We start from the raw sequence: 23,316 nt of genomic DNA on the forward strand, positions 1-23,316 counted from the left end.
GTCTTGCATGGGTACCGACAACGCGCTGGCACTTATGGCACACGATTCAGTGCCCCTCCTCGCGTAAAGCGACAGCCCTACTGAACGTTCTCTCGAACTTTCCGGAGCGAGCGGCGTCGACTCGCTGTCTCTCAATCTACGCTACAGCCCAGCTGTCACTCGTGTCACTCTTCTCAACCTTTGTAAACCTCGTCACGTTGACCGTCACCGCATACCTGGGCACAGATGAGGAAGGCGGATCCGAGGAACCCTTTAGGGCGATGCAACTCCCGCATCTGACCAAGCTGTCGCTTCGCGACTCTGTTGTCCCGACGGCAGTCATAGGCCGCATACTCTCTGCACTCCCGCGCCTCTCTACGTTGCGCTTGGACGATACGGTACTCCCCGGCGGTCATACAGAGACCTGGAGTTCGACGGATACTGTCACTCGTATTGCCAAATTACAGCTGGAGACCTTGGTCTTGGGTGGTAGATCAGGATGGGGGGAACCCAACGAGCCCCTCATCAGCTCACCACTATGCCGAGGCCTTCGAACACTCGTTCTCAGGTATCTTCAACCTGATGGTCTTCACAGTGATAAAATGCTCGCTGCAACCCTCCCACTCCTCCGCACGGCGGGACCATCGCTCCAAGTGCTCACGCTGATGGTGACGACCCCCGACACGCCCGAGCAGGCCTTCAACCTCTTGGACTTCTCGCTGAACACGAACCTTGCCGCTCTTCACACTGGCTTTGTGGCGAATTCAGGCGTATGGGCTCATCGACTGACTGCCGTGCTTCGCCAGCTTCGGCGCTCACCGGCGATATATTCCCTCAGACGCCTCGACGTCTATTTGCTCCTGCATGACTGTAGGGAGCCGCCGGCTCACGAGAACTACATGAAGCCGAAAAACAACAATCTCGGGAACATGATCGCTGTCACTCTCCGTCAGCACTGGCAGCTGGTTGTCACCTTCCATGCTCGCGGTTCCTCGTACGCGGCTGGCTATGCACGACGCGTGTTGGCGGAGTATGTCGAGCAATGTAAGCTGGAGGTCATGAACGCAGAGACGCGTAAGCGCCTGCGATTCGTGCATGACCTGGCAGAGGACTGCCCGCCTTGGCACAGGGAGGAATGGGCTACGGTACTGGACTGGGATGATGTGGGTATTTCCGGGAGCGTTATTCTTCTAGGTGCAGCGACTAGTGATGAAACGGGATGTCCGTCTCAACTTGCGAGTGAGTGACACTATCTATCGCTTGCCGTCTGTTTACCGGTACAGCGTCATCGGTTTGCAAGGAGACTAGATCGTGCAGGCAGTAAATGAGTGGTATACGTATATCCGAGATATATGTAGGTCATAATTGCAATACAAGGGCGATCCCGACAGTCTTCCTTACGCGAAACACTGTCATTATTATACAGAGGTACAGTATAGCCTCGATCCTGTGGTTGAGGGACGGTACATATCGATGATGAGAAGACACCCCTATAAATACAGAGACGCGATAACCAAGAGCCCGTTTCAGAGGATACACGAGTCATGGGAGAAATACGTTGTTACATGACGAAAGCACTTGTGGAGGGTCCATATGGATCGATGGGTGCGACCGCACAGGTGGAGTCCCGCGGGCGTTTGACGACGCGACGGGATTTCACTTTCTCTGATGCGTTGTATGAGCTTTATACTGCGCTGAGAATGCATGTCCACACTCACTTCCTCCGCCCTTCAGACGCCGTAGCTTGCGCTTCTCCGCGAGCACGTCATCGTTGTGCTCGTCGACCTCCGGCTGCCTCTCGTAGGGGACCGTGTGCCCGCACGTCGGGCATGTACAGCGCACGGGATACGACGCGCTCAGCTTCTGCTTCCAGTATTCCTTCCTGAGCTTCGTGATCTCCTTCGTGTACATGTGTGTACGAAGGCTGGCGTCGGGAGTGGCACGACGCGCTCGTAGGACGGGTTCTTTGTCCAGTGCGTGTTCGAAAGCGGCAACTGCCTCGTGGGGGACGATGACCTCTTTCTGCCCCGGTGCTATGTAGCCGATGATTCTGAGGTAGTCGACGAGAACGCTCGGCACGGTGACCTCTTCGCGCTTACGCAAGACTGAGGAGATGGCGAGCTCGATGTTGGTGAGCATGATGAATCGACCAGAGGCTGACAGCGAACGATGATGCAGACGAAAAGGACAAGTGGATCCTGGAGGATGTGTGCGGAATGATGAGACGCGGTTAAGTAGTGGCTTTGAGAGAAGGTGTCGCAATATATACGCAGAGTCGATTGTGCCACTCAGAGATGCACGCGGCACAGGTGCGGTACACTGGATTGTATTCTGGGGAGTGGCTGGATCTTCCGCCCCGCACTGAAGAGCGACTGTATGTAGACAGAGTTCCGAAGCAGGACGACAATCCAGTAACTTATCAACGACTGTGCTGGTGGCCTGTCAGTAGGAGTTCGACGACAAAGACGAGGACCACAATGGTCAGCGTCGCGGTCTCGTGCCCGCGTGTCGCGAGAGTGGCGATGTCACAAGTCAGGTGCCTTCGGACCGCGACATGTCACGCTTATCCGTCACTCCTACGCGCGTGCTGCCCTGAGACGCGTTTCTGCATACGCTGTATGCGGGTCGTACATACTGGTGGGACTTGCTGACCTATCGCGCGTGTGCACATGAAGTGGGCGTGCGCACGGATTCAGAGATGCGGTCAGGTCAACTCGAAACACAAAGCATCCGCGGCCTACATCAGACATTCACGGTCAGTGAGAAAGTACTCTGGTCGATACTATCTGGACGACTCACGTCAATGATATGCGGTCCGTGTCCAAACAGGATGCCCGTGCTCCGAGACACTGATAGAAGGTAGACGACGAGGAGAAAGAGCGACGAAGTATGATGACTATGATCTGCGTTGTTCCTTTCGGTGAGTGGTAGTCGTGTTACGAACGTTGTCTCCGCGTCACACCGCAAACAGGGGAATGCTGCCCGCAGTGTCCAATTCCTGCCATCCAGGCTCCCAGACGTACGTCGCCGGGTCCGCCACGAACTCATGGGAGAATCGCAGCCGTTCCGCTTCAGCTTCGAGCCACGGGGAGGACGTACGCAGACGTTTGGTGATGGAGCCTCTCGCAGGCTCAGCATCCTGTACATGGCCGCGAACGTGGAACGTCACGACGAGATCGCGATGATCCCGCAGAAGACGAGTGATTTCGTGGTCGAGCTGCTCTTGGTGCGGGCGGCGGGGACGCTGGAGAAGGTGCTCGTGCGGTCGCAAGAGCGTGTAGATGTCGACTCGCCTGAGAGCGTCGAGTGTTGGCGGTAGGCGGGCGAGAACGGCGGCAGGGCCGTCTGTCCAGTCGCGAGTGTTCGCTCCGTTGAGCGCGATGTGCAGGGATGTGAGACTGCGGTTGTCAGAGAGGTCCAATCTTCCGATTCCTGCTCGAAAGGCCGTGGACTGGTGACGCAGTACGTTCGGTAGCAACAGAGAGAGCGTCCTCAGGTATGTACTTGCACTACGCAGCATGCGCGAAGACTCCTCGAAATCGCACGCTGATGTTGCCCTGTACTGCCCATGACCAGTGTAGGGGATGCATACAAGAGTGGCCTCCTGGAGTGTACTGCATAACGGTGATAGGAGAAGTCGTAGGGGACCCTGCTTGGCAAAATATAGGATCCACCACACATGCTCGAGTCGGCAAGGCGCATCGGTCGATGAATGGCTACCGAGGTACATTATTGACGTCCCTTCTGGCAAGATAAGCGATTTTGTACTGGGCATGATGTGAAGTAACCAGCCCAGCATCACCGTCGATATATCGCACTCTTGTAGGGACAGAGCCACAATTGATGCCAGAGGTCTCGTCCAGTTTCGTATCACAGGTTCCTGGTCGAGGCGATATGCTTTGGAGTGCAGCCGGTGTAGAGTGAGGGTTCTGAGGTTAGGAAATAAGGCGAGCCGGTGCAGGTTTCGGAATATCAAGTGGACATCCAACTCCACGACCATAGCGGCCAGATCGGGGTATTGTCTTATGAGTACCTGCAAGCGTGGTAAATGTGCCGGCGTAGTACACTGAACCCTGTGCCAAAGATGGGTACGTGCTGTGGGCAGCCAGACCCGACAAGTCAGGCTGCATGTAGCAAGCGCGTCTCGGTCTTTCCGAAGGAGGTCGATTACGTGGTCCCACAGCTCTTGGGGCAGGATTGACAGAGCTGATGTCATGCAGATTCGGTAGGAGGGGTCTTTTAAGACGCAGGGCCTTGTACTAGTAGTTAAAGATGCTTGGCAAACGCAATCCTCTGCGATGTGGGCCCAACGCCTTGACCGGTGACCGCGACGCGCGTCTGACAGAGGTCAGTACGTAGAACTACTCAGGATAGAATCAGTTAAAACTCACCTATACAGTTGCGAGAGATCGACACTGGGCCACGGACGGTCTGAGCGAAGTCCTGAGCCACGCAGTACTGGTATATGGCAGTGGACAGATGGGTGCTTTCCAGAGGAGGAGGAGGAGGCGCGGCGTCTCACAGCACGTGCATCGCAGTTACAGTAATTAAGGAAATATGACCGTTCTACATACTTAGTCTCCCCTAGGCAGACCCTAAAGAAGACCTCTTTGAGTGGGGGAGAGGACGGTCTTCTATGGCGTTCTACTGCCTTGAAGTATTTTACTACTACGTGCTATGCGCGAAGAGGTACGAAGGCCACTCCAAATCAACCGCCTCCCTCGGCCACGCGGGGAGTCAGCTTCACAGCTATGGCAACAGTTGTATGTCAGTACTACTGCTGTGCGCGAAGATGTATACGCTGTACGCAAAGGCCACTCAGCCGCCTCCCTTCGGGAGTCGGCTTCATGGCCTCATTGAGCAATTTTCAACCGCATCCGTGACCCGCGACCTGCATACCCATACCCTGCCCGGGTTCACCGCCGGTGTCGACGGTGGACCGCTGGTTGACTTACCTCGGCGGTATCTGCGCGGGTTTGGGCTTGTTGCCTGCACCCGCCGTCCTCCCCGTCCTCCGTCTTCGCTCCTCATGCGCCATCCTCACCTGCTCCCGCCTGTTCGCCACTGTGTCCGTACCCACGGCGCCCTCGTCGGCTGCGTTGGCATGCGGGGCACTGGCCCTGTGCGCTCGCAGTCGGCGTATTGCGCATGCCCCGGCCTTGCCCTTCACTCACGCGCGCGCGGTCCCTTCGTCGGCCGGGCTTGCCTGCTCGTCATTCGCCCTACGAGCTCGCGGTCGCCATGCGTGTGTCGTCGTCCGGTCGTGTGCCCGCTTGCCCGACCGATTGTGTGACCACTCGCCCGCCCACTCGTCTGCCTGCGTGCGCGTTCATCGGCCGTGTCTGCGTACTGGGCATTCGCCCTCCACGCTCGCGGTCGGTGTGTTGCGCGTGCGCCGGCCTACCCAACAACGTCGCCGTTGCTGGTCTTTTGCTCAGCGCGTGGGGTCTGCCCACCATCTGCTCGCTCGTGTCCACACCCACTCGGTTCCGCACTCACCCTCCACCCATCCTCCTCCTGCTCGCCGCTATGCTCGCACCTGTGGCCCGCTCATCGGCCGCGCATGCACAGGGGACCTCTGCCCTGCGTGCTAGTGGTCGGTGGTGTTGCCGTGCGCCCACCGTCTACTTGCCCTTACGCGTTCTTCGCTCACACGCGGGTGGTCCGTTCATCGGTCGTGTTTGCGTGACGTGCATTCGCCCGGTGCGCTCTGACGTGCGCGCCGTCACCTGCCTTGCTTCACGTCGCCGCGCCCTGTGACTGCAGTCAGCGCGCTCGCTCGCGTGCGTCTGCACTCACCTTTCCCCGATGCCCTTTAGCTCTCGCGCACGCCATCCGTTCGTCGGCTGTGTCTGCACGCAGGGCATTAGCCCTGCATGCTCGTGGTCGTTGTGCGTCTTGTGCCCGTGCTGTTCAAGTTTGGGTTGCTGCACGTCACGCCCGCCAGCCCCTCGCCCTCGCCCTCGCCCTCGCCCTCGCTGTGCATGTCGTGGCCCACTTGTCTGCCCGCTCGCCTGCGTACGTGTTCGTCTTCGTCGGCCGCATCTGCGTGCACTGGGTGTTCGCCCACCGCGCTCATGGGCGGCGGTGGACGTGTGCGCTGTCGCCTGCCGCCCGCCCGCTCTCCCGCCCGCCCGCTCACTCTCCCGCCCATCCACTTGCTTGCACATCCGATTGCCCGTCCACGTGTGCCCACCTGCGCACCAGCTCGCCCGCCTGTCCACTGGCTCCACGCGCATTCGTCGGCCGTGTCTGTGTGCTGGGCATTCGCCCGGCGCGCTCGCGCTCGGCGTGCGCATCGCGTTTCATGTCACCACAGCAACTGCACCCTGGGGCAGGTCAACTCCGGTGCTTCAGACCACTGGGAAGAAAGACGTACATTCTGGCCACTTCCCATCAATCTGTATGCGGGAGCCTGAATCTCGGACAACCTAGCCTGCTTGTGTGTCCTGTCATCCGGTTGCTCAAGCGCTCACTAAGAGGATAGTACAGTGTGAGAATATGACTGGCATACCCTTGGCCTTCAATACTTCAATCCCTAGTCGGGCTCATCATCTCCTGCGCTTGACGATCCTCACGCCGACGCGCACTCCATGGAGTATTGACAGGCGGTGGTATAGCTGCCATTTGTGCCGAGTTATTGTGGCGAAGGCGGGCAAAGGACGGCAGTGTAGTGGCATAAGTAAATTCAAGCCATCTGCATGGATATGGAAAAAGTGTCCGCTGTGCAGAACGTGTGGAGCGAGGGCCTCCGAGCTTGCAGAGGAGGAACGCGCACTGGCAGTGGCTGAGGGCGCCGCGTCAGACTCAAGAGGTCGGGCAGCGCTCGGTGTTCGTCTCTCAGCCAATGAGATGTCATCTTTGTCTCATCCAATTGTCTGCCGTGTGAAAATTATCGACGCCTCTTGTAGAGTAGATGACCGTTCTACATACTTAGTCTCCCCTAGGCAGACCCTAAAGAAGACCTCTTTGAGTGGGGGAGAGGACGGTCTTCTATGGCGTTCTACTGCCTTGAAGTATTTTACTACTACACTCAGTGTTTTTATAAGAGGCTTCCCTACTAGTACGACAGTCAAGCCGCGCCGCGTATCGAGGAGGACTCGGAGGTCATCCCATACTGTACTAGCTTGGGATCTCTGGTTGGCATGGAACCGGGACAGTCAAACTACCATGTCGCCGTACGTCGCCATTCTGGCCGCGCGGCCTGGGCTACAGTTGACCGGTGACTCGGACTGTAACATTCTATAAGCTTCTGTACGTGAAGATATCCTCACGATAGATGCAGTCAGTCAAACAGTGCTGGGCGACACTTCGAGGCTGTTCGATCCGACGAACAAGGTGATCTGATTCTGAGGACGCACATCCGGCGCATGCCATGTTCTCTAAGGCAACTACTCATCCTACTCGCCGGCGTGTTCTCGACATTCTCTTGGTGTGGCGCAACGTTTGACATGACAGTGTAGATAGGTATGTGCAACCTTTGGCCGTGCACCAGCCGCGTGTGCAATGGCATCCTTGACATATTGATGACCTCTGCATATAGGCTGCGTAATGAAGCACGTCCGAATGAAATGAACAGCTTCTGTACATGTTGGCATCTCGAAACCTTGTCGCTTTCGAATCCTCGGATCCCACATGCAGTTCCTCCGAGTCGCTGAGCTCTGTTCAAAATTCGGAAGCATCCCAATATGCTTCTGCACCGCGTGGACGTCATGACGATGTCAGGCACAATACTTAAATGGGTCCCGAACATCGAAGTACATTGCCTCTGTCCCAGGATGACATATATGAACGATGAACGCCGTGCGTGCTGTGTGAGCACTGCAAACATACTCCGCGCGCCCCTTACATCCCTCCACCGTGACCTCACGGATTCATGTTGCTCTACGATGTCCACTCTCTCTTTGTTGCAGAATATCTCACGGGTTCGTTGCTCTTGTCAGCAATTATCTGCGCATTCTTGAGACTTACGCAACATACAGCCGCCGCACTTACGCTCTCGCTCTGGGATCATGCCTTGACGTTCGGGAGGGAGGTCCAGCTGCTCTGGCGCTTGCCTTTGTCTCCCCTGCAGATGCTCCTGCTCGTCAACCGGTACGGCGCGGAGATAAGCATGATCTTCATTGCTTCGAGTAAGTCCTGTCAATGCAACGAATTATGATCCGCCGTGCTGAGAACGTTGTCTATACAGATATCGGCTGGGGCATGCCATTAGTGACTGTTATGGTGCGTACTAGGCTGAGCATCTTTGAACAGTATGACTTCACTAGGATTACTCGATATCAATCAATTCTAGAGGTTCGTCTTTGTTTATGTCCTCTTTACGATTGCGAAATTCATTCTATGATTGCGTAGATGTGAAGGTATATCGGTGCTCATCACAGTGTACTGCATCATCAATAGCGCATCTTCACAATGTGAGTCAGAACAGAGTTAACGTAACCGTTATTTATGTCTCACTCGCAATGTTGCTCTAGTCTCAATCCTCTTTTACTTGTATAAGCTTTTCGACAGTAAATGCTTATATAGAAGGGCTCTCGTGGGCGGCTTTATCGTATGTTTCTCTGTCTCCATCACGTTTGGTATTCTGAGCGTCAGGCAAACATTTGGTGTGTGAATATTTCCCTAAGTATTCGTGCTCTTCACTGATGATCCCTACATCCTAGATATGCTTCGGCATTCGAATGACATATTATGTGTCGAATCATTGAGACGCGAGCTCGCGATAGGTATGTGGAGTGGCATGGTGAGCTATCATTCTCTGTCGTACACGAACATGGTACGCTGATGATAACCTTGGGAACAGGTCGCGTATGACATTTTCGTGTTCTTGCTGCTTGTCGTCAACGCAATACACCAGCCTCGGCGACGCGATTCTGAGATCGTCAACCGGCTGCTTCATGGAGGCGCCTTCGTGTTCTTGGTACGAGTCTCCGGCCTCTACGTACGTTGATATGCTCACTGATGTCTTAGGCATGTTTTGGTTCGTCTAAATCTTTTGATGATCGAGGCCTAACTTTTGAGATTAGGATTAGTTCTCCGTGTCTCTCAGCTCTTATCAAGTGTCCTAGCAGCGGTAAGTTTTCGCTATCCGAGTCATTGATCCTTGTTAATGACACATTGATATTGTTTCGTCGCTGCAGGGAGCGCAGTCATTACTCATTCCGTTGTGAGTTTCTGCGCCGTATGGAGTGACTGTAAGAGATATAGCTCACAGACACCCGACAGGCTGGCTTGGTCGTTAGACGGAATCCTGACGTATCGCCTTCTGCTGAAGGTCAAGGCTGTCGAACTGGTTGCAGAGGGGCAACTCTCACGCCTGTTGAACGTCGGCGACGGACCCTCCATCCAGTTATACCATGAAGTGCACGTACAGGACAGATGAAGGTATGTCAATTTCATTCATCGTGTACTGTAGTACACATTTCAGACTGACAGTGACGAGGCTTCGTACTCTCCTCAGTTCCACGGCGACTCGTCCCCGATGTATTTATGCGCTCCCAAAGAATATCTCTCTCGGATGTTTCACGGTGTATTTGTAGCCCGGATACCACAACTCGACGACTCGGACATCATGTACTTACTAGTAGCTGGACTCGGATGCCAGTGCCCCCGACGTAGCAAGGCCGTCCATCACTTCCTACTAGCGCTTGTGGAATTGAGGAATACGGCTATTCTCATGTCGCTAGTGACTATCCCTATGTTAGCCAAATCTCAGGCAGCCTCAGGGCTCAGGCCTCTGCAGCGCGCCATTCCGCGCACGCGAGGAACGAGCGTGCGCCACCATCCCGCGCGAGGGACGAGCGTGCCTCCCCGACCATATATTCCTGCATGCGAGGGACGAGCGTGCCCTCCCCGACCATATATCCCCGCCGCGGCGGCGCGCGAGCGTGCCCGCCGCCCGCCACGTCCATATCAGGACGTGACCATATCCGGCCGTATCCAGCGCCTACGACACGCGATCACGCAAACTGCCGCAGACTGCCGCGCGCGACCCACACCGCCACCACCCGCATCCCTCGCCGTCGCCCCGTCACCCACGCCGCCCCGCATCCGCTGTTGTCCGCGGTGCCACCGTCCCGCAGCGCCGCATGGAGGGCGCTGCGGGACATAGGACCAATGTCCCCGCTGTCGACGAGTCCCCTCTGTGGCCACCCGCCGCTGCCCCCACCTGCGCTTTGATCGTCGCCCACGTCAGTCCCTGCCACCCCCGCTATCCGCGCGGCCGCCGACTGTTCCCCGACGACTGCCACTCGGTCGTCCTACGTGCGCTCGCCGACGCCGCGTCGAAACCCCGCAAAGATTCCCAAGCGGTCCTAGGGAGTCCTGCGTGCCGCGCGTGGTGACGTAAGCATCGCCTTGTGAACCGTCCCTGCCGCCCCTGCCAGTGCGCACCGTGGTCCCCGTCTGCGCCCGCGCCCCCGCGATCATGGCGACATCCCGCAAAGACTCCCAAGGAGTCCTCGGGAATCATGCGCGCGCAATGTCGTCGGCTTCGGCCGTCCGCCCCAGCCCGCACTCTGCCTGCGCGCACCGTGCTGACAAAATGCCGCCGCCCGCCACCCTGCCACGCCCTTCTTGATCCACAACCACCACTATCCCGCTCCATCCTTCCTCGCCGGCGCGATTGCGTCACGGTCGTGCCCCTTTGTCAGTCCCGCCCGCCTTCGTTTCGCGGCACACCCTTCCCACCCGTCGCTACCATTGCCTTCGCCGCCGGTAGACAGTACCGCACGACTTCGACCTGGAGGCTCCACTCGTGCACGAATGTCGTGCACGAAAGGTCGGCCAAATCGGCCATAGTGATCGTCCGGGGTCACTCCTCCGCACAGTCATCTTTTCTGGCCAAGAGACCACACGAGAGGTCCGCACGCGGACTCGAGCATGCCAACGTAGACACACCAAATCGCTGTAAAAAGGCGCCGCTCAGGCTTGCCACGGCTTAGTTGCATCCGCAGCGGGCAGGCGTGGCTTGAGCAGGGTGTGGAAGCTTGGTCCGCTCACAGAACCTCTCGCGCGAGTCCTTCGAGTTCAGCAATGGCGAGCACAAGCTACCGGGTGTCAAGTATGCTATCGGCGGTCTCGGCAACCAGACGTACGAGCACTACAACCCCATCGCGAAGAACGTCGACCGGGATCGCGAAGAACGTCGACGGGCTCTTGGGGGCGAGGGTGACGACGACAAGAGCATAGAGGAGGACTCTGGAGTGGACTGCATGAACCTCGAGGAGGGCGGTGACACTCCCGACTTTGCTGTCACAGAAGACCCGCTTGAGAAGGTCTGCCTCGGTAAGTCGGCGCGGCACATCCATTTCTTCCGTATCTGACTCCGTCCAGGTGTATTGTCTTTGAGGATGTGCACGACCCCTCTTTGACGAAGCAGCCGCATCGCGCGGGTCCCGAATCGCGCGAGCCGTCCATCCCTATCGCAAGCATGGTGCGCCTCTTCGCGCCAGTGGGCCTGCCGTCGGCGCATCAACCCTGTTACCGCCTTTGCGTCTGCCCCCCGTCGCCCCCCGCCACCCCGCCCTTCGATCGTCGCCCGTCGCCCCACCGTCGTCCTCCTGTCCCTAGCTCTCATCGCCCTGATCCCCGCCATCGTCCTCCCTCTCCCTCCCTTCTGTTTGCCATCGCGGCCCTCACATTCGCCACCCCGTGTGCGAGCCGGAGCCAGAGCGGGTGCAGTGCATGGTGGCGGCGCCCGCGCTCTCTCGCCACCACGAGAGAGCGACCGCCCGCCACATCCGCCCACCCCTTCCTCCCCACGACTCTTCCCGCCGCCTCCACGCTGTCTTTGACCGGTGTTTCCTCGCGTGTACAGCCACCAACGTGTCTGTGCACGCCCGCCCTTCACAGAGCGCCGTTTGTTCATAGAGTAGCTGTAAGGATTCCGTATGCACAAATGACATCCATGTCAGAGGGACTCTAACCCTAGCCTCGGGGTCCCCTTGCGCGCGCGTTTCGAGCCCACTACATCGTATTGGAAGCGGCTCGGGATGGCGAGCATTGACCAGGGCTTTGGGGAGTGGCTGGCGACGTGCCATCCGAGACGTCGAGCACGAGATGTCGGGCACGAGAGAGACCCTGAGAATGGTCCTGGCACATTCGTCAATGCCTTCAGCCTCAGGGCTGCAGCGCGCCATTCCACAACGCGCAACGGGCCCTAGGCCTGCTTGTGTCGGAATTTTCCTTATATAGAAACACACAGCGCTGCCAGTGCCACTTTGCACAGGCGCCGGGCCGCCTCTCTCTTGACCCACCATGCACTGATGCAGTCGCTGTTCTGTCAATACTGGGAACGACCGATAGCAGTTACCTCCCGTTGCGGAAGTAGTACTTGCCGATCTTGCTTTGCGTCGAACGAGGCTTTCTCGAGTTGCGGTTCCATCAATCCTCGACCGCGTCAAACCCCCAGTCACGGCAGTACTAAATATTGACACGCACGCCGATCTTAGGTCTGAACGTTGCAGCCAGGTGTTGTTCTCCGAGAGCATCAGCAGGCATCAGCATACGTCAATGGTAGAAACGCGGCCAAGACGACTCGGATGTCTTGCGGACGTCCATAACTTCAGCATAGCTGCCGAACCACTAGTACGTACACTGTACAGCGCACTCAATATGGCGCCGGTCGATGTTCACTCACGCGTTACAACTGACACCTCATCTTCCTTGCCTGTACCTATGTATGTAACAAGCCGAGAAATGAGCGGCGGCTATAGAACGACCACCGTACGGAAGGCCGCTGGGAAGTACGTTACCGTTACGGTCGCAGGAGAACTCTCTGCAACACCCTTGCTTCCGACTAAGTCAGGATGCCAACGTACGTTGTTACGGGAGCAAGCAGGGGTATCGGGCTGGCGATAGTTGAAGAACTGGTGCGTCGCGTCCCTATTACCATCTCTAGACTGAGTCGCATCGGCATCCGCAGCTGACAGACAAAGATAACGTTGTCATCGCCGCTGTGCGGAATCGTGCAGCCAGGAGTTGGAGAATTTCATTCGAAGCATCCCAATAGCCCTCTAGAGACCATTCATCTGGACCTCGCGGACCCCACCAGTATTCGTCGCGCCGCAGCCGACGCCTCGGACATTCTCCAGGGTAGCTTGGACTATCTGATTCATTGCGCTGGCGTCAGCGTTCAAGATCTCACGCCTTTCGAAGAGTGTAAGTCTCATGATTAATGCAGAGAGAGTCGGAGCTCAGACGCGCGTCGCGCTTGCAGGGACCTGAAACTTCATGAAGAGCAACTTCGCCTCAATGCCGTTGCACCCCTCGAGGTGATGCGCTCGTTCCTTCCTTTGATAAGGGAAGGGACGGCCAAGAAGATCATGCTCCTCTCATCGGGACTCGGATCTTTGCAGAATGCCCCTTACCTGCCGGGATACTGTGAGAGCTACTCGGTGTCGAAGGCTGCTTTGAATATGTGCGTCCCCGGGTTCACCGCTCTGTTGTCTGGGACTCATGACCTGACAAGGCTCGCTCGCAAATGGGGTGCGTCGCTGAGCAAGGAGCGTATCACGACCATCCTGGTTCATCCGGGTACGTCTTTCAGTTCGAGGAGGCATCCACGACGTGTTATGTAACTCAGCTGCCTGTTCGCTCCTAGGTTGGGTCGACACGGATATGGGCAACTCGACCAAAGAATGGATGGCAGAACGTTTCCCACAAATCAAGCAGATCTCGCGGTCGGCATCCGCGACTGGATGCCTCCAGGTCCTGACTCATGCGAAGCCGAGGACGCAGTGGGCTACTACGCTTGGGATGGCTCGCGATTGCCTTGGTGACGTCATCGTCGAGCTGTTGATGTTCACGGTAGCACGGTCGAACTCGAAGAGATACTCGAAAACGTGTCAGCTGTGGCTTTTGAATATGAATACCGGTACTCCCGGAGCTGAGTGCTACAGTATCTCATCATCTAAGCTCGACTACCAGGTGAGTGATCACGGAAAGCAAGGCACCTTGTTCACACCGACCGTATGTCGTGGTTGATGGTACTTATACCTCAGCAGCACGATACCACTTCAACTACTAATGCAAGGGGAATCCGTTTGCTGAAAGTCTGCAGCTCGCCGTTACGTGTCCCCTCCACCCTATGTCACGAAGCGGGTAAATTCCACCTGCTCCACGTCGCATGCACACAGGATCTGTCAGTGCGAAGCTCCTATCCGATCATCCGACTCATCGGACATCTGCTAATTATTGATCCATGTCACCTAACTCGGCGCGCAGTGAGTAAGTAACCGCCTACCGGAAGAGCTCTCATATCGCTCCTCCTCATCAATGCGGTGCCGCTTTGTGAGGCACACTGATTAATGTGCCGCTGCATGATGGCCATGACGTGATTCGACGCAGTTTATAAGTCGTGCAACGTTCCTCACTCACCGCAAGTCAGCCTTGATACATTCCCGAACATGCCGTCTTTCCTTGTTATCGGGGGAAGCAGAGGGATTGGGCTTGCACTTGTTGAGGAATTGGTGAGTGCTTTGACCTCGTCGTCTCTAGAAATGCCACTTTACTATTGTGGTGGTAGCTGAAGGACCCAAGTAACTTCATCGTCGCTACAGCACGAGATCTTAAACGGTCTCCTGGCCTGCAGAGTCTCACATCTACGTACCCGGAAGCACGACTCGCAGTTCTTCTTCTGGACTTGGCGTCCAAAGAAAGTATTGAAAAGGCTGGAGAGCAAGCGGCGACTCTGCTTCCAAACGGATTGGATTTTTTAATCCACAATTCGGCCATAATCTTCGACCGGTTGGCCCATTTGAAGAGATGTACGCAGTGGCTTGTCTGGGACATGTCGCCGTATCTGATGCCTTTCTGTTGCAATGTAGCGACCTTGACCAACTCGAAGAGGAACTGCGCATCAATACAATAGCTCCCATCCGCGCTGTTCGCACCTTCCTTCCCCTGATCCGCAAGTCGAAGGCACAAGACAGGAAGATAGTCTTTATCAGCTCCGGTCTCGCATCAATCGAGAATGGCCACTTCTGGACGGGACTCAGCGAAGGCTACTCAATATCGAAAGCCGGCTTGAATATGTAAGAACATGCGAAAATGCACCGATCGACGCACACTTACAGACGCTATGCAGGGTTGTTCGCAAGTGGGGAGTCGCTCTGAAACTGGAAGGCATCAACACCATGGCCTTGCAGCCGGGTATAAAGATCTTCTCTGCTCTCTGACCATGTCTGACAGTCTTTGTAGGTTATGTCGACACAGACATGGGGCAAGGCCTGAGTGCATGGATTCAGGAACATGCAGCGTGGGTGCCGATGATGAGTCCGAACGAATGTGCGGTGCAATGTCTCAATGTAGTCAAGGAAGCCAAGCTGGAGGACGCGGTAGCATTCTACGGGTTCGATGGCACCCGAGTACCGTGGTGATCTCAAGGCAGGCATTGAGATATCCATGTTTGAGTTCGGTTAGGGGACACGCTATTGATAGCACGCATATGTATTGTTAACAGGACCCTTTAAACATGCGAAGTGGTACAACGACGTGACAGTAATGCAGCACACTCAAACACGGTACGTAGAATAGTCCAGAACGGGGCATTCGAGAGTGTAAGATGCTCGTAGACGTCGACAGCGCACATCGACCTACTCGAACCATGCGCGGTATCAGGCAGAGTCTGTGTCCTCACTGACGGGCGCCGTTTCTTCGACTACGTCGCTAGACTCGGAAGCAACGTCCAACTCCCTGTCGTCATCGGAGTCCGTGCCGCTCGCCTCCCCAAAGTCGTCATCGCTGTAAATCTCTTCGACTTCGCCTAGCTGTCTCTCACCAAACTTCCCCACGTCCACGACGACACATAGGTGCGCGTACTCATACCCTACAGAAGGCTCGTTGCCGTACGCGATGAAACGACTCTTGAGGTTGGCATCGCGCTTCGGTCGCACAACCCAGCGCACGAGGACGTCAGGCTTCGACAGCGAATTGGTTCTGTACTCCGGTGGAATAGGGGTCACGAGACGACCGCCCATGTCCCGTAGGTGGTAGCGCATCGGTCCGTCGAGCATGTCGCTATGGGTATCAACCAGGCGGTCCAGCATGATATACGCGACATATACCACGTCTCTGCCTCCTTTCCTGATGGTCATGTCGGTGTCCTCGACCAGGAATTTCAGCGAAGACTTGAGACCGAGGTCGGTGCAGACTTTCATGATAACGGCATCACCGCCTTTCAGACACGTCTGCAAGTCGCAGCATCTGGCGTCCATCCTCCTCCTGAATCCAGTCCTCCAACTCGACAGGGTAGCGGTGGCTGAGGCCGAAGCCTAAGTGACCGCCCTTAGGAAGAAACGTGGGGTCTTCCAATAGGCGCTGCAATACTGCCTTTAGATCTGGCCCGAAGGTAAAGGGATGTGCGGGAGGCAACGGGGGCTGAGATGGCTTGAAGTAGAGGTTGTACGTTATGGTAATGCGATAGCCGGACTTGACCTCGAGTACCTCATGTTCGACGTCGCTGAAGAAGGCGATGTATGCCAGACAAGGCTGTTCGGATTGCTGGTTGGCGAGGATCTTGGACGAGTCGAATGTCCATTCCTTGCCCTCGTGACGAAGCACTAGAGTGCCACCTTCGTGTGGGGAGGGATACACGACCACGAGGGAGCCGAACATATAGCACTGCGGGGAGTATCCTGATGCGCTTTGAAGAATGAACCTGGCCCTGGAGAACGTCACAGGTTCACTGTTGGTCAGCCATCGAAGTGGCACGACCGGGCACCGATCGACGTACCGTACACGTTCAGCTTGTACAGTTCCGCACGGACAGACGGGCTATCTCTATCCCTCTCCATCAGCTCCGTCCCAATGATGTCCAAGAGTCCGGAGCGTGTAGGATCGAACTTCGGAGAGAAGTGCTCTGCATCGAGTTTCCCTGCCTTTCGGTACGATTCGTCGTGGACGTCTTTCTGGTTCACGCCAAACGTCGCGATGTCGCATGACTGTGCGACGTGCTCGATATCTTCCTCTCCGGCCTGAGCGAAGTTGATACGCCTACTCACGTCAAGCTGGCGTCAGATCCTAAAGTGACTAGGCTCACCTCGCATCACTGTCCTTTCCATAGAACATCGTGAGATCTTGAGCGGGTAGCCTTAGGGTGCCGCTACAGTACGGAGGCTTGTCCTGGATGCAAGCCGCGAGAGTAGAAAGCTGTTCCTGGAGCGTAGACATGGTTGAGAAAGCGGGTGTTGTCCGGTCTACGATGGATGGTGCTAACCTATGCAGTGCCTCATACCGCCTCGGCGTATTATACTCTTGAGGTCCATTACGAAGTCCGCTGTACTGGGTGTGAAGAGAGTTATAGTCATTCTGGCCGAATTTGGAACGCACTTCGCTACGGACGATGATTGGCACTCATCCAAATGGGGTCACTCACCGAACATGCAAGCGACGGAGCATGTGAGAACAGAGCTCATCGAAGCCGTCAACATGTACCCACAGTAACTTCCTCGCGACGGGCAAAGATGCTGAGAGCCCTGGTATCGGATCACAGGAGTCAATGGAGGTGTAGAAGTCGCGGAGATGTACTGCACCTGACACCGCTACCAACTGCATGCAGCCCTTCCCGATGGCATGTCGTGGAGATTAACAACGAGAATGCTGATTTACGTCAAGTCAGCTTGCGATGAGCCGATTAATTGAACAGATTCTCTGTAGCCGGATCATTTGCGCCATATTCAGGATATCTGACTTCGGGTGAGATCAAGGTGAGACACGGTCCACGGATTGGCTGAGTTCCGCCCTAAAGTGTCCAGGTTGACTTCCGCTGACTGCATGAGGTCGCATAGACTTCTCGGCATGACTCTCATCGCAATAATACCGATGTGACGATACTCAACACCTAGGTCAGAAGACTGAGTCAGTCAGTCCGTCTTCATTTGCGATTATCTGATCCTTTAGCGAACATCATGGGCTACACGGAGTTTTCGCAGAATGGCGAACAGCAGATCGTGACGACGCAATCTGGAACCTCCCGTAGAACAGTTTTGCGAAGATGCGCACGAGATGAGGGTGTCCTGTCGCATCCTTGACCTGAAGACACATCATTATCAGGACCATCACACTTAGTTCGCAGAGCCGGTAGCGTGAATCCTCACCTTTCATCCGCCGCCGCAATCTTGGTACAGTTGTGGGTATGACATCCACCTTGGCGCGTTTTATGGCCCGCAAGACGCCATCGTCTCCCAATGCGCGTCTGATCGATGCAGCCTTCTCGTTGGCCTGCACACTCAATTCTTCGAAAAGGGACGATGAGGATGGCGGAAATGAAAACGGGGTTACACATACTGATGATGCTGCGCGGCGTCAGCACTCCTTTGGAGGCGGAGATTCGGCTGATGACTCCGTGGGTGTCTGGGAAGACGGCGGAGTAGTGGGTCTGCTGGGAGACAGACATCCGGATGGAGTACAGACCGAAGATATCTCTGTGAGTATCGGGAAGGCTGAGGTGATCGTGTTAACGAGGATACTATAGGAAAGTGTGAGGACATCAACACTTACGTATTTGTGCCTGTCGCGCCCGTTGCTTGCGATCGAATTGCGACCATGTCCTCGAGCAGATCCCCGTCCCAACCGAGACCGACGCTTTGCGTATCGACCAGCCAAGCCTTCGCAGACCGCCTCGTGCCATTGCGTCCTCTGGCTGCATCCTCAGGGAGTCGATTTTTTGAAGGTGAACACTGCACGTAGCCATCCTCTGTGAGGGCGGAAGGCTCGAACATAGAAATCGAACAATGTATAGGACGGATGACTGTCGTCCGATGGATTGTCGGCCGATAGAGCATCTTCAAGTTATCCCGACAGAGTTTCCGTTAGGGCGTCCGCTCCACGAAAAACCAGAACGAGCATTGGTACATTCCCGCGTCTGCGTGTCGCAAGTACAGAGGTAGCACGGGTCCAAGTCGCCTGTACGCCTGGTATGCCACATTTTCTGCGACCTCGACGTCGCCATAACTCGCAGAGAGTTCTGGGAACTCCCGACGGTCCTCCTGTACATCGACGATGTCAGAGTCAATAAGGTGAGTATCTGGAAGCATACTCACGGAAATTGCGCTGGAATGCGCTTCAATGATACTCCATCCAGCTCGTGCTCTGGCTCACGTCCCTCGATTTCGGCACATGAGATATCTTGAAGATCACACTCGGCATCGCTTGTCTCCTTCGACCATTCTGCTAACTTCAGGACTTTCCGGAAAACATGTTCAAGAAAGCCGAGGTAGTAGATATACGCAGCGATTGGTGAGGGAGACGTAGCGCATGCAAGGAGGTGCTCCCGCAGCTCGGGAGCATCAGAGTGACGACTGTCACTGTCGGCATTTGAAGGGGCCTCGAGGTTGAACGACAGTATTACAGCTGAGGGTTGATACATCCCCGTTATCCGATCTGCGAGGTCGGCGTCTTGACATTGTAGGGCCATGATCATATGGTTATTCAGATCGTCTTTCAGCTCACTGCCGCAGATCGCATAGAACCACGGGCTAACGTCGCCGTCGTCGTCGACGTCGTCCGAGTCGATGTTCCATGACCTGATGTGAACTGTATGTATGAGCCCATGACTATCATCACGCGAAGCATCACATACCGCACTCTGAAAAGAAGACGTTTCAATGGGCGTGGCGCTACCTCGACTGTGATCGTGTCTACATACCGTGCGCAAAATCATGTTGCATAGGCTTCACCTCGAATAGCTCCAACGGGTCTAGTAGGAATTGCGGTGAAGGTCCTAAAATCTATTCAGCAACTGTTCCTGAGAAGAGATCATCATCTACTGACTTTTGTCATCCGACTCTTGCTCTTCTAAAGCTTCCGCAGATGCTCCTCTATGTTCGCTGTCTATCGGGCTTGGATCATTATCATCACAAGCAGGCGACAGCTCAGACTTTGAGGGAGTTGTGCTACGCAACGGGGAACCAGACATAGCTCAAACACCTCGTGTAGTTCGCGTCGCGTTATGTGCGTCAATATGGTGAGAGCCTTCCGACGAGCGCAAATCCTGGAACTGCTTGCGTCGCACTGTATGTCCGTCGAACTGTAAGTTATACGCGAACAAGCTCGCACGCGCCCGGGGGCACTCACGCGTCGCCAGCCGCACAGGTGCCGCACGCACAGGCTGTGCCCTCCATTCTAGCTTGCATCAGATCCGAGACAACTCGAGGCACCTAAGCGCTACGCATTGAGAATCGCAAGAAGCAAGTTCTACAGAGGCGGAGATCCTAGGAATCGATAGCGCATCTATCCGATGTCCTGGTACGGCATGCCAAACAAGGTGACATGACTGAATGCGAGGGTGCGGTTATCGTAACATGCGGCCTGCAGGTGCGTATTGGAGTCAGCAAGAGCATGGCAGAGAGAAGGATGCGTGAAAGACTTGCCTGCTGCCGTCGTGGATGTACAGTGGCCCAGCCAGGCGAGCTGGCAGGCTCGCGGTTGAGTTGGCAGCGCATCCGCACGAACTATCCTATCTACAGCTGCAGCTCAAGCACTCAGTACTCAGGTCCTCCTCAGAACATTCAACACGAGGAATTGCACGGTACTCACCGGCGAGAGCGGTAGGAATAGCCTAGCTGAACGATAGGCTTCCGGCGAAGTCAGCAGCAGCGCTAACAATATAAGGGACCATGCCGTATATATAGTGGCAGTCTGTAGGCCAACAAGGGTAGATGAGGTCTCCGGAGACAACTGTTGGACAACTGCATGGAACGTCTCGAGCCACAGTGACACTGACAGTACAACAATAACATTACTGTACGTACGCTCGTGTCACTGTAGTCGTGGGAACGTTACCCCTTTCCGACGCTCGTCAACGAGTCGTCGCAGGTCGTCGCTTCTCGTCTGGCGTGCTCCGTTCGGGACCCTCACATGCAGTACAACTACAAGTCAGCAGCCATGGCATTTTGCGCGTCGTGTACACCAACACAGTCATTGACGCTAGGAAGACAGCCGGTTGACGTTCGGAGGCCATTCTTTGGATGAGTCTGTTACCAGTGAGTGTGACGCGGCGTACTGAAGTAAATATTGTGGCAGAAAAGTATGACTGTATGTTGCCTTCGAATTCTGCTGCAACTCTGTTGATGATTTTGCGAACGAGGTGTCGTGCCGTACACGTTGTAGGCAAGGTCAGACGACTAGACAACTCGAAGTCATCAGATGGATCACACGTCAATACGTTCGCTCCGAGTCTAGGTTTCCTGACGTTCGAAGTTTCGTCAAGCTTTCGCATTGTGCATTATGCTGAGTGTCCTTCTGACTGGTTGTGTCCACAAAGTCCTACGACTCCGCCAGCGCAACATTACCAGGTAATGTGCAACTTGACAATTGAATCTTCCAACTCATCTAATCCTCTCTGCTTCTCAGGCGTTCAGTGTTCTGAATCAGCGCTCGGCCCTGGGCTGCCTAACGGCTGGCTGACTAGCTTCGCGTTGGTGTTGGGCCGTCGTAAACAAGTGGATGACAATTCAGGAGGCATTCGCGCAGGCAACGACTGTGATATTCGCGCGATGTTATGGCTGCGTAGCTCACCTTACCTCCTCGCCTGTGCCATCCTCCTGGTGGGGTCATTGACGACGATGAATTCGACGAGGCTGCCTCGGCTTGGTATCCGCTTCGAGTGTCTACCCGACAACTTGACCAGTACTGTTCAGTGAGACAAATACAGCCTCATCTTGAACGATCGGGGGATAATCTTTCAGTACGTTGTTAATCGTTGCCGCTGATTGAGGCTAACGGGCCAATTTAGTGCGCGAGAGTTCCACACATGGCGCCTACCGGTGCCTAACTGACCTGCAGTGGTTAGACGTCTTCCAGAAGATGGTCTACATGGCGCCAGCGCGTGCTTACACGGTGAACTTCGTCGCAACATGTATGCTCTGGATAGTTGATTAGACGTGCGACAGGGGGCCTGGTCAACCCTGCACAGGGTGTACTAGAGTTCGATAACTGACGAACTTAGCAACCCATCTCCAATGCGGCAAAACAAGCTGGAACGCTTCTGTTTCAGCGTCCGTGCCGATGTGGTTGGCTGTCTCACCGACCAGGAATTATTCTGATTTTGTACCATTGTGATAGGTCCATATATGAGCTACAACATATCGTGTCGTTGATGCATGGCATGAACGATGAACGGCGAGTCGACAATTGGAGCCATCTCTCATTGGGCTATGACTCAGGGCTGCTTGATCAACGAGGCTCAAAGTAAGCACATCCATGCTGTTCTCGAAGTTGTCTTGAGTACATCATTATGTAGCACCGCTGCAGTGGCCCTCTGGACGCTGAAAGACGAGCCTGTGGCACCGACTCTAAGGTTCGTCGTGAATAGCCTCCTCGCAGGTGGAGTGAAATGTGTCGGCGTCGATGATTCGATGTGGATGTCGCGTTCTGAGTCAACGTGATAGTGCATCCGGTCTGAGATTCTGAAATCGGTGAGTTATCGGTTATCGTGGCGCGTTTATATACCTCATTGACCTTTTCCTTTGCGGCATTTGGAATGACCGCGCACCTATAAGGCGTACGTCCTTCGCCTGCGCAGGTTTCGACCTGGCAGCTCGTCGCCCGCGCAATCTAGCCATCGCCCATTGCTTCGGCTCCAGCGTCACAGGTCATGTAATGGACCGTGCGGGGGAGCCGCTGCATATCACAACATCGATTCAAGCGCTGTGAACCCACGCCAAGTGGCTCTGGTGGCAGCGCGTCAAAAAAGGAGGTAAGGAGGAGGTCCGAGGAGGAGGGTATTCCATCTAGTCATGACATCCAGACGCATTGGCGTTTTCGGTGTGTGACAGCGTCCACTAGGTACATGACGGTCCCCGACTACTGTTGTGCCTCTCCGCAGGGCCTCACCTGTCAAGATGTGTCAAGACGCCAGATCGGCGGAGTGCACACGCTGGTCAGCGTTGAACGCTGCAGGAAGACAATGACCGGGTCTGCAATGACCGCTGGCGTAACCTTCGCATTGTGTCGCATTCTGTACGCTTATGCAGGTAAGTCAGAAGATCACTTTCTATGTCTTATCTCGCGGACGTGCGACTGGTTATTTCAAGGTACTAATGATCTTCAGCCTATCTATACTCGCTCTGACGGTAGAGACGGTATATCTTATTGGCAGGTACTGGTGTCGGATAGCAGTACAAGACAACGCTCTGGAGGCTCTACTTAATCGAGCCCATGTTCTCCGCTATCATGGCAGGTACGGAACCGCACCCTTGGCATGTCTGGGCCACGCTTCCTTCGCTGATTGGCTTCCAGCCACACCTAGGTTCATACACTGATGCATGGCATTCAATGATACCGACTCTGAACGCTGAAGCCACAGCACTCACTCCGTGCGCAAACGGCCGG

At 55.5% G+C, this 23,316-nt stretch overlaps 10 protein-coding genes across 10 annotated transcripts; 5 read left to right on the plus strand and 5 right to left on the minus strand.

Moving 5' to 3' along the window:
• Positions 1–135: 135 nt before the first annotated feature.
• On the plus strand, positions 136–1,404 carry B0H18DRAFT_218337 (uncharacterized protein). Its single transcript, XM_048037165.1, has 2 exons — positions 136–1,218; positions 1,263–1,404. The coding sequence occupies exons 1-2, from the start codon at positions 261–263 to the stop codon at positions 1,301–1,303; spliced, it is 999 nt and encodes a 332-aa protein (XP_047885736.1). The 5' UTR covers positions 136–260; the 3' UTR covers positions 1,304–1,404.
• B0H18DRAFT_218290 (uncharacterized protein) lies at positions 1,384–2,495 on the minus strand. Its single transcript, XM_048037163.1, has 2 exons — positions 1,698–2,495; positions 1,384–1,644 (listed from the first exon to the last, which is right to left on the minus strand). The coding sequence occupies exons 1-2, from the start codon at positions 2,116–2,118 to the stop codon at positions 1,541–1,543; spliced, it is 525 nt and encodes a 174-aa protein (XP_047885737.1). The 5' UTR covers positions 2,119–2,495; the 3' UTR covers positions 1,384–1,540.
• Positions 2,496–4,452, minus strand: B0H18DRAFT_218307 (uncharacterized protein). The gene is made up of 3 exons (XM_048037164.1): positions 4,371–4,452; positions 2,779–4,317; positions 2,496–2,716 (listed from the first exon to the last, which is right to left on the minus strand). The coding sequence occupies exon 2, from the start codon at positions 4,193–4,195 to the stop codon at positions 2,936–2,938; it is 1,260 nt and encodes a 419-aa protein (XP_047885738.1). The 5' UTR covers positions 4,196–4,317; positions 4,371–4,452; the 3' UTR covers positions 2,496–2,716; positions 2,779–2,935.
• A 3,352-nt stretch (positions 4,453–7,804) lies between these two features.
• On the plus strand, positions 7,805–9,699 carry B0H18DRAFT_1050972 (uncharacterized protein). Its single transcript, XM_048030950.1, has 12 exons — positions 7,805–7,904; positions 7,962–8,111; positions 8,171–8,207; positions 8,335–8,396; positions 8,457–8,588; positions 8,646–8,725; positions 8,786–8,902; positions 8,953–8,962; positions 9,015–9,055; positions 9,123–9,148; positions 9,208–9,366; positions 9,443–9,699. Exons 1-11 carry the CDS (start codon positions 7,856–7,858, stop codon positions 9,362–9,364), a joined length of 861 nt encoding a protein of 286 aa, XP_047885739.1. The 5' UTR covers positions 7,805–7,855; the 3' UTR covers positions 9,365–9,366; positions 9,443–9,699.
• Positions 9,700–12,916: 3,217 nt separating this feature from the next.
• On the plus strand, positions 12,917–14,166 carry B0H18DRAFT_218413 (uncharacterized protein). The gene is made up of 4 exons (XM_048037166.1): positions 12,917–13,143; positions 13,202–13,402; positions 13,454–13,518; positions 13,586–14,166. The coding sequence occupies exons 2-4, from the start codon at positions 13,260–13,262 to the stop codon at positions 13,966–13,968; spliced, it is 591 nt and encodes a 196-aa protein (XP_047885740.1). The 5' UTR covers positions 12,917–13,143; positions 13,202–13,259; the 3' UTR covers positions 13,969–14,166.
• Positions 14,167–14,263: 97 nt separating this feature from the next.
• On the plus strand, positions 14,264–15,438 carry B0H18DRAFT_1050980 (uncharacterized protein). Its single transcript, XM_048030951.1, has 5 exons — positions 14,264–14,453; positions 14,510–14,730; positions 14,811–15,017; positions 15,071–15,135; positions 15,184–15,438. Exons 1-5 carry the CDS (start codon positions 14,391–14,393, stop codon positions 15,360–15,362), a joined length of 735 nt encoding a protein of 244 aa, XP_047885741.1. The 5' UTR covers positions 14,264–14,390; the 3' UTR covers positions 15,363–15,438.
• Positions 15,439–15,599: 161 nt separating this feature from the next.
• Positions 15,600–17,154, minus strand: B0H18DRAFT_1088222 (uncharacterized protein; the record flags this gene model as incomplete). Its single annotated transcript, XM_048032229.1, is given in 5 exon segments — positions 15,600–16,206; positions 16,226–16,619; positions 16,643–16,648; positions 16,718–16,977; positions 17,024–17,154. 5 exon segments carry the CDS (start codon positions 17,152–17,154, stop codon positions 15,600–15,602), a joined length of 1,398 nt encoding a protein of 465 aa, XP_047885742.1.
• Positions 17,155–17,590: 436 nt separating this feature from the next.
• Positions 17,591–18,504, minus strand: B0H18DRAFT_218425 (uncharacterized protein). The gene is made up of 3 exons (XM_048037167.1): positions 18,484–18,504; positions 18,271–18,425; positions 17,591–18,218 (listed from the first exon to the last, which is right to left on the minus strand). The coding sequence occupies exons 2-3, from the start codon at positions 18,377–18,379 to the stop codon at positions 17,890–17,892; spliced, it is 438 nt and encodes a 145-aa protein (XP_047885743.1). The 5' UTR covers positions 18,380–18,425; positions 18,484–18,504; the 3' UTR covers positions 17,591–17,889.
• Positions 18,505–18,727: 223 nt separating this feature from the next.
• On the minus strand, positions 18,728–20,108 carry B0H18DRAFT_218517 (uncharacterized protein). The gene is made up of 6 exons (XM_048037168.1): positions 20,059–20,108; positions 19,756–19,995; positions 19,631–19,705; positions 19,565–19,570; positions 19,026–19,518; positions 18,728–18,971 (listed from the first exon to the last, which is right to left on the minus strand). Exons 2-6 carry the CDS (start codon positions 19,898–19,900, stop codon positions 18,770–18,772), a joined length of 921 nt encoding a protein of 306 aa, XP_047885744.1. The 5' UTR covers positions 19,901–19,995; positions 20,059–20,108; the 3' UTR covers positions 18,728–18,769.
• A 1,989-nt stretch (positions 20,109–22,097) lies between these two features.
• B0H18DRAFT_960667 (uncharacterized protein) lies at positions 22,098–23,212 on the plus strand (the record flags this gene model as incomplete). Its single annotated transcript, XM_048042986.1, has 6 exons — positions 22,098–22,173; positions 22,237–22,282; positions 22,651–22,749; positions 22,771–22,958; positions 23,019–23,083; positions 23,165–23,212. 6 exons carry the CDS (start codon positions 22,098–22,100, stop codon positions 23,210–23,212), a joined length of 522 nt encoding a protein of 173 aa, XP_047885745.1.
• Between the last annotated feature and the right edge of the window lie 104 nt (positions 23,213–23,316).

Source organism: Fomitopsis serialis (genome assembly GCF_022376445.1).
Source record: "Fomitopsis serialis strain Sig1Antser10 chromosome Unknown B0H18scaffold_208, whole genome shotgun sequence".
Taxonomy (NCBI): domain Eukaryota; kingdom Fungi; phylum Basidiomycota; class Agaricomycetes; order Polyporales; family Fomitopsidaceae; genus Fomitopsis; species Fomitopsis serialis.

Coding starts and splice junctions, on each gene's coding strand:
- B0H18DRAFT_218337 (XM_048037165.1), top strand. CDS start 261: ATGCAACTCCCGCATCTGACCAAGCTGTCGCTTCGCGACTCTGTTGTC. Junction 1,219..1,262: donor ATGTCCGTCTCAACTTGCGA/GTGAGTGACACT, acceptor TTACCGGTACAG/CGTCATCGGTTTGCAAGGAG.
- B0H18DRAFT_218307 (XM_048037164.1), bottom strand. CDS start 4,195: ATGACATCAGCTCTGTCAATCCTGCCCCAAGAGCTGTGGGACCACGTA.
- B0H18DRAFT_218290 (XM_048037163.1), bottom strand. CDS start 2,118: ATGCTCACCAACATCGAGCTCGCCATCTCCTCAGTCTTGCGTAAGCGC. Junction 1,645..1,697: donor GCGTCTGAAGGGCGGAGGAA/GTGAGTGTGGAC, acceptor ACAACGCATCAG/AGAAAGTGAAATCCCGTCGC.
- B0H18DRAFT_218425 (XM_048037167.1), bottom strand. CDS start 18,379: ATGTCTGTCTCCCAGCAGACCCACTACTCCGCCGTCTTCCCAGACACC. Junction 18,219..18,270: donor GACGCCGCGCAGCATCATCA/GTATGTGTAACC, acceptor CCCTTTTCGAAG/AATTGAGTGTGCAGGCCAAC.
- B0H18DRAFT_218413 (XM_048037166.1), top strand. CDS start 13,260: ATGCGCTCGTTCCTTCCTTTGATAAGGGAAGGGACGGCCAAGAAGATC. Junction 13,403..13,453: donor TCGAAGGCTGCTTTGAATAT/GTGCGTCCCCGG, acceptor TGACCTGACAAG/GCTCGCTCGCAAATGGGGTG. Junction 13,519..13,585: donor GACCATCCTGGTTCATCCGG/GTACGTCTTTCA, acceptor GTTCGCTCCTAG/GTTGGGTCGACACGGATATG.
- B0H18DRAFT_218517 (XM_048037168.1), bottom strand. CDS start 19,900: ATGTCTGGTTCCCCGTTGCGTAGCACAACTCCCTCAAAGTCTGAGCTG. Junction 19,706..19,755: donor GCAAGAGTCGGATGACAAAA/GTCAGTAGATGA, acceptor AATAGATTTTAG/GACCTTCACCGCAATTCCTA. Junction 18,972..19,025: donor CGCATTCCAGCGCAATTTCC/GTGAGTATGCTT, acceptor GTCGATGTACAG/GAGGACCGTCGGGAGTTCCC.
- B0H18DRAFT_1050980 (XM_048030951.1), top strand. CDS start 14,391: ATGCCGTCTTTCCTTGTTATCGGGGGAAGCAGAGGGATTGGGCTTGCA. Junction 15,018..15,070: donor TCGAAAGCCGGCTTGAATAT/GTAAGAACATGC, acceptor GACGCTATGCAG/GGTTGTTCGCAAGTGGGGAG. Junction 15,136..15,183: donor CACCATGGCCTTGCAGCCGG/GTATAAAGATCT, acceptor CAGTCTTTGTAG/GTTATGTCGACACAGACATG.
- B0H18DRAFT_1050972 (XM_048030950.1), top strand. CDS start 7,856: ATGTTGCTCTACGATGTCCACTCTCTCTTTGTTGCAGAATATCTCACG. Junction 7,905..7,961: donor TGTTGCAGAATATCTCACGG/GTTCGTTGCTCT, acceptor CGCAACATACAG/CCGCCGCACTTACGCTCTCG. Junction 8,208..8,334: donor CCATTAGTGACTGTTATGGT/GCGTACTAGGCT, acceptor ATGATTGCGTAG/ATGTGAAGGTATATCGGTGC.